Raw genomic sequence first — 11,988 nt, 5'->3', positions numbered from 1 at the left:
TCCATTGTATCCTGAAGGTTGCTGCACAGGTGGATAGAGTGGTCAAGAAGGCATATAGTATGCTTGCCTTCATTGGACAGGGTATTGAGTATAAGAGCTAGCAAGTCATGTTAAAATTGTACAAGACTTTGGTTCGGCCACATTTGGAATACTGTGTACAGTTCTGGTCGCCACATTACCAAAAGGATGTGGATGCTTTGGAGAGGGTGCAGAGAAGGTTTACGAGGATGTTGCCTGGTATGGAAGGTGCTAGCTATGAAGAGAGGTTGAGTAGGTTAGGTTTATTTTCACGAGAAAAAAGAAGATTGAGGGGGGGACCTGATTGAGGTTTACAAAATCAGGCAGGGTATAAACAGGGTGGATAGAGACAAGCTTTTTAATAGGGTGAGAGACTCAATAACAATAGGTCACGAGTTCGAGGAGAGAGGTGAAAAGTTTAAGGGGGAATACATGCGAAAAGTACTTTACACAGAGGGTGGTGGGCGCCTGGAATGCGTTGCCAGCAGAGATGGTAGAGGCAGGCACGGTAGATTCATTTAAGATGCATGAGTCGGTGGGGAGCAGAGGGATACAGATGATTAGGATTTGGGTGACAGGTTTAGATAGTGGATTTGGATCAGCTCAGGCTAGTAGGGCTGAAGGGCCATTCCTGGGCTGTAAATTATCTTTGTTCTCCTTTGTTCTTTAATTCTGAAGCAAGGGTTTTAAGTTTTAATAAGGGAAATTCTGAAGGCATGAAACAAGAATTGGCTGAGTTGGATTGGGAAATACATTGAAAGGCTTGATTATACATAGGCAAATTACTTAAAGAGTTAGAAAGAACTGATGTCGGTAAAGTGAAAGTCCGCAACCGGGAGCACAGTCTAAAAATAAAGGGTATGCCACTGAGGACTGAGTTGAGAAGAAAGTCTTTTACTCAGGGTTGTGAACTTTTAGAATTCTCTACTTACAGAAGGTTGTGAAAGTTGTCACTGAGTATGTTCAAAAGTAGACATGGATAGATTCCCGATTGTCATTGGTGTGTAAAAGATATTGAAATGTTTGGTCAGCCAGAGTCAAATTGAATGGCAGGACTGGCTTGATGGGCTGAAGAGTCTTATCCTGTTCCTATGTTCCTTTGCTGGAATTGCTTTCTTTCTGTCTTATGTACAAAATCTGAGAGGTCATGGCACAGTGGTTAGCACTGCTGCCTCACAGCACCAGGGTCAGAGGTTCATTCTGCACTCAGGAGACCATTGGTCTGGAGTTTGCACATTCTCTCCGTATCTCTGTGCGTTTCCTCCCGGTTCCTCCCACAGTCCAAAGATGTGGATCTTCAGTGGATTCGCCCTGCTAAATTGCCCATAGGTGGATGAGCCATGATAAATGCGGGGTTACAGGGATAGGGTAGGGGCAAGTCTGGGTGGGATGCATTTTGGAGGGTTGGAGTGGATTATAGAGTGGAGTGAACCAACACACTAAAACAGCAGCTAATGAATTTGAAAGACCCTATACAGACAACAAGCAAAACTAATGTTGTTTAGAAAATACCTTGCAAGAACTGCAACAAATACTACATTGGACAAACAGGCTGAAAACTAGCCACCAGGATACACAAACATCAACTAGCAACAAAAAGACATGACCTACTCTCACTAGTATAAGGACACCACTTTGACTGGGCCAACACATCCATCCCAGGACAAGCCAAACAGAGACACATACGAGAATTCCGAGAAGTATGGCAATCCAACTCGAACTCTATCAACAAACACATTGACTTGAATCCAATTTACCACCCCCTCAGAAAAAAATAACAGGAAATAACATCACTGTAGGAAATGACGTCACCACTTTAAGGAACCCCAAACATATAAACAGAAAGCAGGAAACACCAGCAGTGCTTCGTCTGGAGGCTCACTGAAGATGTTATCTAGTATGGTGATGAAACGTTTGAAAATGAACCTTCCAACTCAACGAGCAAACCTACATCTAGGTTGGAGTGGACTTGGTGGGACAAATGGCCAGCACCCACACTTGTAGGGATTCTATGATCATGCAAGGTTTTGATACAATAAAAGGGGAAAGTAGAAGGACACAAGACACAGATTTAAGGTCAATAGAGTTAGAAGTGTGATTGGTGATGAGTCCTGAATGATGCAGGGGACAGACTGATATACCACCTCGTACAGCTTGTTCCGATACTCTCCCACAGAAAGCTGTGTGTCATCATTCACAGGAAGGATAATATCACAATCTAGCCCTGGTTCCTTCAATGGGTTGTGGAATCTGCAATAAAACAACAAGACAAATTGAGCTCTCCTGTTGATTAAAGCAACACAATCACCCCGAGCTCCCTTTGTGTATCCACTGGATGGAATTGTCACTAGCTGGACTAGCTATTCCTGAGTTGCCCCCAAGGTGGTGGTGGTCTGCTGCAGTTCCTAGGGCTCAGGTACCCTGCTTTCTACAAGCAGCCTGTCGGGATATTGAGAAATTACTCAGTGTCACACAGGTCCGATGGGTTCTTACATGGATAAGGAGTAAGCCTAATATATGATCTGCAGGCTCAACATGGAGAAGGCGTGCTTATTAGATTTACCCAATCTATAGGGAGATAAACTCACTCAGGAATACTGTACAAACCTTGTTAAATACAAAATTACAAATCAGGAGCAGGCCATGCACCCCCATTGGGTTTGTTCCACCATTCAAGAAGATTCTTTCCGATCTGATTGTAAGCTTAAATGCACATTACCACCTACTCCTTGTAACCTTTCAATCCCTTGGCTTTCATTCAGTCATTTATTTACAGGATATGGGCATCGCTGGATGGATCAAATTTATTACCAATGCCTAGTTGTCTTGAACCGTAGCAGTCCATGTGCTGTAGGTAGCTCCACAATGCTGTTAGGGAGGGAATTCCAGGATTTGAGTGCCAGTCAAGTAACAGCAATAGCTATAGGGAGGGGTTGATCAGGCTGGGGCTGTGTTCCCTGGAACGTCAGAGGCTGAGGGGTGACCTTATAAAATCATGAGGGGAATGGATAGGATAAATAGAGAAGGTCTTTCCCCTGGGGGTGGGGAGTCCAGAACTAGAGGGCATAGGTTTAGGGTGAGAGGGGAAAGATATAAAAGAGACCTAAGGGGCAACTTTTTCACACAGAGGGTGGTACGTGTATGGAATGAGCTGCCAGAGGATGTGGTGGAGGCTGATACAATTGCAACATTTTTAGATTAGATTAGATTCCCTACAGTGTGGAAACAGGCCCTTCAGCCCAACAAGTCCACACCGACCCTCCAAAGAGCAACCCACCCCCATCCACTCCCTTAACTAATGCACCTAACACTACGGGCAATTTAGCATGGCCGATTCACCTAATGTACACATCTTTGGATTGCGAGAGGAAACTGGTTTAATGGTAATGGTTGAATGGGGAATATGCCAGGCCATGAGGTTAGATTGTGCTGGAGTATAATTCTGCTGCTGTTGATGGCCCACAGCACCCCTTGCATACCCAGTGTTCAGTTGCTAAATTTGTTTGCAGCCTGTCCCATTTAGCATAGTGATGGTACCACACAACATGATAGAGGGTATTCCCAATGTGAATGCAGGGGTTTGTCTCCACAACAACTGTGCAATGGCCAATCTTATTAATACTGTCATGGACAGATGCACCTGCAGCCAGCAGACTGGTAAGGATGAGGTCAGGTATGTTTTTCCCATTTGTTGGTTCCCTCACCACCTGCCGCAGACCTAGTCTAGCAGCTATGTCCTTCAGGATCCAACCAGCTCCATCAGTAATACTGCTGGATGTGGACAGTGAAATCCCCCATCCAGAGTACAATTTATGATCTTGCCAACCTCTGTTTCCTCTAATTGTTGTTCAACATGGAGGAGCACCGATTCATCAGCTGAGGACAGTGGTATGTGGTATTCAGCAGGCATTTTCCTTGTCCTTATTTAACCAGAGACTTTATTGGGTCCAGGGTCAAGGTTATTGACGCTTGGGGCAGCCCCAACCACCATACCATACCCTCTACTGGGTTAGTGATGATAGTGGCTGCGACATTATCATTAAGGTATGACTCTGTCAGTATAACTATGTTAGTCTGTTTCTTGACTAGTCATAGAGATAGCATGGAAACAGAACCTTTGGTTAAACTCATCCATGCCCGACCAGATATTCTAAATTAAACTAGTCAGCATTTGGCCCGTATCCCTCCAAACCCTTCCTATTCATATACCCATCCAGATGTCTTTTCAATGTTGTATTCGTACCAGCCTCCAGCACTTCCTCTGGCAGCTCATTTCAAATATGCACAAGTTTTGCGTGAAAAAGTGGCTCCTTTTAAATCTTTCCCCTCTCACCTTGAACCTATGCCCTCTAGTTCTGGACTCTCCCCACCCCAGGGGAAAGACCTTGCCTGTTTACCCTTTCTAGCCCCAGCCTCTCTCTATAGCACAAACCATCAAACCTGGCAACATGTTTGTAAATCTTTTCTGAACTCTTTCAAGTTTCACAACATCCTTCTTATAGCAAGGAGACCAGAACCGCACACAATATTCCAACAGTGGCCTAACCAATGTCCTGCACAGCCGCAACATAACTCCCAATTCCTATACTCAATGCTCTGGCCAATAAAGGAAAGCATACTAAACGCCTTCTTCACTATCCTATCTACCTGCGACTCCAGTTCAAGGAACTATGAACCTGCACTCCAAGGTCTCCCCAGGTTCAAGATCCCATTGTACTCAGAGGTAACCTTCTTCACTGTCCATACACCTCCAATTTTGGTGTCATCTGCAAACTTACTAACTGTACCTCCTATGTTCACATCCAAATCATTTATGTAAATGACGAAGAGTAGTGGACCACCACACCACTCATCACAGGCCTCCAGTCTAAAAGGTAATCCTCCACTACCACCTTCTGTCTACCTTCGAGCCAGTTCTGTATCCAAATAACTAGTTCTCCCTGTATTCCATGAGATCTAACTTTACTAACCAGTCTCCCATGAGGAACCTTGTTGAATGCCTTCAACTGTACCAGTCTCAGACTGACCTCACTATCCCCTGAGTCCCACACCCCCACCTTACTAGTTTAAATCCTCCAGAGCAACACTAGCAAATCTCCCTGCCACTATAATGGTCCCCTTCCAATTCAGGTGTAATCCATCCTTCTTATACAGGTCACTCTACCTCAGAAGGGATTCCAATGATCAAAAATGTGAATCCTTCTCCCCTGCACCAGCTCCTCAGCCATGCATTCACCTGCTCTATCATCCTATTCCTACCCTCACTAGCTCATAGCACTGGGAGTAATCCAGATATTACTACCCTCGAGGACCTTCTTTTTAAATTCCTGCCTAACATCTTATATTCTCCCTTCAGAATCTCATCCTTTTCTCCTCCTGTGTTGCTAGATCCAAAGTGTACTATGACCTCCTGCTGGTCCCACTCCCCTTTGAGAATATCCTGCACGCTATCCAAGATATCCTGTTGGCACCAGGGAGGCAACACATCATTCTGCCTTCTGACTGTCAGCTGCAGGAACACCTATTTGTGCCTCTGGCTAGAGAGTCCTCTCTCACAGTCAAGCACTTGGAACCAGATGTATCCCACATTACATTAGAGCCAATCTCAGTACCAGAAATTTGGCTGTTCATGCTATGTTCCCCTGAGAGTCCATCACCCCCTACATTTTCTAAAACAGCATACTTGGTTGAGACTCCTGCACTACCTACCTCCCTCTCCTACCTTTCTTGGTGGTAACCCACCTACTTGACTCTATCTGCAGTTTTTCTCCCTTTCTATAACTGCCATCCATAACACCCCCTAGCTCCTGTAAGTTCCTCATTGCCTCTAATTGCCACTCCAACCAATCCATACAATCTGGTAAGATTTGTAACCAAACACACTTACGCAGACATAATCATTAGTAACATAGAAATTCTCCCCAATCTCCTTTATCCGACAGGAAGAGCACAACACTCTACTGAAGGCCTGTTTTGCACTTTAACAATCTAGTCTGCGAGACAGTTCTCTCAATTTTGGCACTCGTCCCCAACTGTTAGTAAGGAGGACTTTGCAGGGTCCTGGCACAGTGACTCAGTGGTTAGCACTGCTGCCTCACAGCGCCAGGGGCCCAGCTTCGATTCCAGCCTCGGGTGACTGTCTGTTGGAGTTTGCACATTCTTCTTGCGTCTGCTTGGATTTCTTTCAGATGCTCTGATTTTGTCCCACAGTCCAGGTTAAATGGATTAGCCATGGGAAATACAGAGATACAGGGACAAGGTAAGGGAATGGATCTGGTTGGGATGCTCTTTGGAGAGTCAGTGTGGACTCAATGGGCTGAATGTCCTGCTTTCACACTGTAGGGATTCTATGAGTCTGTGACAGGGCTGGGTTTGAGGTTGTTGTTTCTGCTGCCAAGTGGTACATGCAGTTTGATTCCTTATCTCCTTTCTACCAATTGATACAACCGAATTTCAGCTAGACCATTTCAGTGGACAGTTGAGAGTCAACCACATTGTTGTGGCTCTGGACTCATACGTTGGCTTGCCCGGGTAGACAGCGATTCCCTTCCCTAAAGGGCATTAGTGTACCAGGTGGGTTTTAACAAAAACCAACAATTGTTTCATGGTCATCATTAAAAATCAAAAAATAATAGTTTTAAAAATTCTGCTGTGATGGAATTCAAACCCAGGTTCTCAGACCATTACCTGAATCTTACAATTACTGGTTTAGCGAAGTTAAAAATCCCACAACACCAGGTTATAGTCCAACAGGTTTAATTGGAAGCACTAGCTTTCGGAGCACCGCTCCTTCATCAGGTAGATTATAACCTGGTGTTGTGTGATTTTTAACTTTGTCCACCCCAGTCCAACACTGGCAGCTCCACATCATAGTCTGGTGGAACTATTGCTAAACTATCACCTCCCCCTTGAGAATGTTGGATTGTATGCATTGGAATTTAGAAAATGAGAAGAGAGCTTTTTGAAACATACAATATTCTCAGGGGAAATAACTGGATGGACATGGAAAGGTTTATCCCATTGATCGAGTGTTGAGGATCATAGGGCATAATCTCAGACAAAACTGTTGCACATTTAAGACAGAGGTAAGAGAAGGAATTTGTTTTCTCAGGAAGTGGTGAATTTAACATAGGCTAAATGATGTTCCTCTGCTCCTGCATCTTAAGGTTTTTATTTTGTGTGAGGAAATCGCAGTGTAATCGCCATACTGGGGAATCTCAGTCCCTCCCTGTCTATTCCCCATATCGAGTCTCAGTCCCTCTCCCAGTTTATTCCCCATGTCGGGAATCTCAGTCACTCCCAGTTTATTCCCCATGTCGGGAATCTCAGTCCCTCCCTGTTTATTCCCCATGTTGGGAATCTCAGTCCCTCCCTGTTTATTCCCCATGTCGGGAATCTCAGTCCCTCCCTGTTTATTCCCCATGTCGGGAATCTCAGTCCCTCTCCCAGTTTATTCCATGTCGGGAATCTCAGTCCCTCTCCCAGTTTATTCCCCATGTCGGGAATCTCAGTCCCTCCCTGTTTATTCCCCATGTCGAGTGTCTCAGTCCCTCTCCCAGTTTATTCCCCACGTCGGGAATCTCAGTCCCTCTCCCAGTTTATTCCCCATGTCGGGAATCTCAATCCCTCCCAGTTTATTCCCCATGTCGGGAATCTCAGTCCCTCTCCCAGTTTATTCCCCATGTCGGGAATCTCAGTCCCTCTCCCAGTTTATTCCCCCTGTTGGGAATCTCAGTCCCTCCCTGTTTATTCCCCATGTCGAGAGTCTCAGTCCCTCTCCCAGTTTATTCCCCATGTCGGGAATCTCAGTCCCTCCGTTTATTCCCCATGTCGGGAATCTCAGTCCCTCTCCCAGTTTATTCCCCATGTCGAGAGTCTCAGTCTCTCTCCCAGTTTATTCCACATGTCGGGAATCTCAGTCCCTCCCTGTTTATTCCCCATGTCGGGAATCTCAGTCCCTCTCCCAGTTTATTCCCCATGTCGGGAATCTCAGTCCCTCCCAGTTTATTCCCCATGTCGGGAATCTCAGTCCCTCTCCCAGTTTATTCCCCATGTCGAGTCTCAGTCCCTCCCAGTTTATTCCCCATGTCGAGAGTCTCAGTCCCTCTCCCAGTTTATTCCCCATGTCGAGAGTCTCAGTCCCTCTCCCAGTTTATTCCACATGTTGGGAATCTCAGTCCCTCCCTGTTTATTCCCCATGTCGAGAGTCTCAGTTCCTCTCCCAGTTTATTCCCCATGTCGGGAATCTCAGTCCCTCTCCCAGTTTATTCCCCATGTCGAGAGTCTCAGTCCCTCTCCCAGTTTATTCCCCATGTTGGGAATCTCAGTCCCTCTCTCGGTTTCCCTAGCAGCTCCCTGCTGATACCTGTTGACATAGGGGTGGGAGAGGCTCTCCTCAGCAGTCAGCCGACGATCTGGGTTGAATACCAGCAGCTTATTCAGCAGGTCCAGAGCGTCTGGTGGTGTGGTGCTGGGCAGGAGCTGATCGAGTGAAAACCTGGGCCTGTGGGCAAAGATAAAGTCTGTGAACTGATTTTGTATGTAAGTAATATGTTTCACTGTAAGGGTGTACATAAATAACTCACCCACCTGCTCAACACCTTCCGAACAACCGAGGCCCCATAATCAGAGTTAATGGACAGGATGTCTGTGACGAGAGAGAACAGTAGTTACCTATGGAACCATTGCCTGTGAAGTTATTAATGGGACAGAGCAAGATGTGGTTGTTCCATCCACACTGAGACCGCACCTCGCCAATGTTCTCCCAACTCCATGACAGACCAGAGTCAGGAGAATCACTCACAATCATCTGATAGGATCCCTCTGCTCCCTAGGCCTGGCAGGCTGCCTGGCTTCGGTTACAATCCCTCAGGTAGGAGATGACATGTGAATATTTGAATTATTCACACCTTGGGGAACGGGAGGCAATGGACAATGTAGTTCCGGGTCCATCAGCCCATTGTACTACAATGTAATACGACATTAGGTTTGTTAAACAGTGAAGGGTACCTTCCTTGGAAGGAGCTGGAATTACACTCATGATTCTCTCGATTTGATTTATTGAGGAAGTTCCTGGAAAAAGTGGTTTCCCAAGCAGCATCTCTCCTAGAATACAGCCAATGCTCCACATGTCCACGCCTTTAGTGTATCTACATTAAAAACACACACATTTAACTTGACGAATGTGATATACAAACTATTATCAAGCAGCAGTCAGTGCATCAATCTCCACTCAGTGATTAATCCTAAACAACTCTCTGAAATGGCCACACAAGCACAATAATGGCCCAAGCTCATGACTCATCACCACCTTTTCTAGGCCAGTTAGAGGTGGACAATAAATGCTGGCTTTTGGCAGTGACAGCCACATCCCAAGAACCAACTGAAAATAAAGCTACTTCGCCTATTCTAACATTCAAACAGATAACAGTATTTGTACAACTCTACTTTATCTAGCAACATCAATATCTAAGTAAAACACAGCAATCATAGTTGGAATTTTCAATCAAAACCCAACTTCAGCAGCAGCTTCCTGAAGGAAGAAATTGCAGGTTTCTACTCCTTTATGTAAGGAAATGCTTCCTGACATCACCCTGACTGACGGGCCAAAGGAAGCCTCCTTAAATTAACATGAGTTTGTAATTGGCGATGCCTGCCAGGCTGCTGCTTTGGATGGGAGTTCCTCTATGGGGCAGTCAGCGATGGCTGTAGCTACCTCAGACACACGTGCATGAGCCCAGCTGCAGCCTGTGTTTCCCCACTGCCTTTATTCGGTCAGTGAGGAGCAGTGTTTGCTGACTGGATACTTGCAGGTGGGTAATTACCAAACCCCACAGCCAGACCCAGCCACCTACCAACTTTTGATTTGAAGAGAGATGGGGCCAACTGGGCCTGTGTTCACTTGAGTTCAGAAAAATGAGGGGGGATCTCACTGTAACATAAAACTCAGCAGGACTAGACTAGATGCTGAGATGATGGGAGGAATGGGGAAAGTGATCTCGGAAAACAGGTCTCAGTCTCAGGATATGGGGCAAATCATTTTGGACTGAGATAGGAAACATACAATTCAGTCCATTGACCCTACTCGCCCATTTAATAGAAACATGGCTGATTAACCTCCTGTGGCCTAGCTCAGAGCCGGGAGCCAGGTTCAGGCCCACCAGCTCCACAGGTACGTAATAACATTTCTGAACAGCTCGATTAGAAATATCTACCCAGACTATTCCGTAACACTTTATGCCGCTGGTAATTAAGATTTCTCAATCTCTACCTTGAACAAATACAAAGTCTGAGCTGCCACATCCTGCTGTGGTAGAGATTTCCAAAGATTCACAACTTCTGAGAAAAACTAATGTTTTTATTAATTCACAGGATGAAGGCATCTCTGGGTAATTAGGGATGGGCAATAAATGCTGGTCTAGCCAGAGGATAGTTTAGAGTCTAACACATTACTGTGGATCTGGAGTCACATGTAGGCCAGACCAGGTAAGGATGGCAGTTTCCTTCCCTAAAGGACTTTAGCAAACCAGATGGGTGTTTCCAACAATCGACAATGATTCCATGGTCATTATTAAACTCTTAATTCCAGATTTTTATTGAATACAAACTTCACCATTTGCCATGGCGGGATTTGGACCCAGAACACTACTTGTGTCTCTGGATTAATAGTTCAGCCTATTAATGTGTTGCCTATTGGACCAAGAGATCCACGTCAGATACCATATCACTTGTCCTTCATTCCTTCCTGAAACATCTTGACACCAAGAACAGCTATGTAAGAACCCTACTCATTGACTACAGTTCAGCCTTCAACACTATTATCCCCACAAGACTGATTACTAAACTTAGTGATCTCAGACTAAGCCCCACTCTCTACAACTGGAACCTCAGTTCCCTGACCCACAGGCCACAATCAGTGAAGATTGGGGACAATATTTCATCCTCACTGGAGCCCCCCAGGGGTGCATACTCAGCCCCCTACTGTACTCAATGCGTATCCATAACTGTCGCCAAATACCAGACTAATGTCATTTATAAGTTTGCTAATGACACCCACCATAATCGGTCGAATCTCAGATGGTGACACAAACAGACAGGAGGTGGAAAACCTGGAAAAATGGTGCACTGAGAACAACCTAGCTCTCAATGCCGGCAAAACCAAGGAACTCATAATTGACTTTCGGCAGGATATTACTCATGCCCCCCAACACATTAATAGCACAGAGGTGGAACGAGTGGAGAGTGTCAAGCTCCTGGGAGTGGTCATCAACTACAACTTTTCTTGGACTCTTCATGTGGACGCACTGGTTACAAACAGGAGAAAGTGAGGACTGCAGATGCTGGAGACCAGAGTTGAAAATGTGGTGATGGGAAAACACAGCAGGCTAGGCAGCATCCGAGGAGCAGGAGAATCAACGTTTCCTTCTTCAGGAATGAGGTTGGTCTGCCAGGTGGGCTGAAATAAAAGGTAGGGGGGAGGGAATTTGGGGAAGGGGCGCTGGGAATACGATAGATGGAAGGAGGTGAGGGTAATAGAAGGAGAGAGGGGATGGGGGCGGAGAGGTCGGGAAGAAGATTGCAGGTCAAGAAGGCGGTGCTGAATCCGGGAGTTGGGACGGAGATAAGGTGGGGGTAGGGGAAATAAGGAAGCTGGAGAAATCTACATTCATCCCGTGTGGTTGGAGGGTTCCTAGAAGGGAGATGAGGCGCTCTTCCTCCAGGCGTTGTGTGGTCAGGGTCTTGCAATGGAGGAGGCCAAGGACCTGCATGTCCTTGGCGGAGTGGGAGGGGGAGTTAAAGTGTTCAGCCACGGGGCAGTTGGGTTGGTTGGTGCTGGTATCCCAGAGGTGTTCCCTGAAACGTTCCGCAAGTAGGCGACCTGTCTCCCCAATGTAGAGGAGACCACATCGGGTGCAGAGGATGCAGTAAATGATGTGTGTGGAGGTGCAGGTGAATTTGCGATGGATACGG

At 46.0% G+C, this 11,988-nt stretch overlaps 1 protein-coding gene across 1 annotated transcript in view; it reads right to left on the bottom strand.

Annotated features, from left to right (window-relative positions):
- Positions 1-11,988, bottom strand: part of mapk15 (mitogen-activated protein kinase 15) — a 48,334-nt gene that overhangs the window by 22,031 nt on the left and 14,315 nt on the right. The window contains exons 5-8 of the mRNA XM_043691088.1: positions 9,028-9,167; positions 8,608-8,665; positions 8,384-8,521; positions 2,163-2,268 (exon numbers count right to left, since the gene is read on the bottom strand). Of these exons, the coding sequence (XP_043547023.1) occupies positions 2,163-2,268; positions 8,384-8,521; positions 8,608-8,665; positions 9,028-9,167 (442 nt within the window). The remainder of the gene's footprint in view (positions 1-2,162; positions 2,269-8,383; positions 8,522-8,607; positions 8,666-9,027; positions 9,168-11,988) is intronic.

Source organism: Chiloscyllium plagiosum, chromosome 5 (assembly GCF_004010195.1).
Source record: "Chiloscyllium plagiosum isolate BGI_BamShark_2017 chromosome 5, ASM401019v2, whole genome shotgun sequence".
Lineage (NCBI taxonomy): Eukaryota > Metazoa > Chordata > Chondrichthyes > Orectolobiformes > Hemiscylliidae > Chiloscyllium > Chiloscyllium plagiosum.
This window is presented reverse-complemented; position numbering and strand designations above follow the sequence as displayed.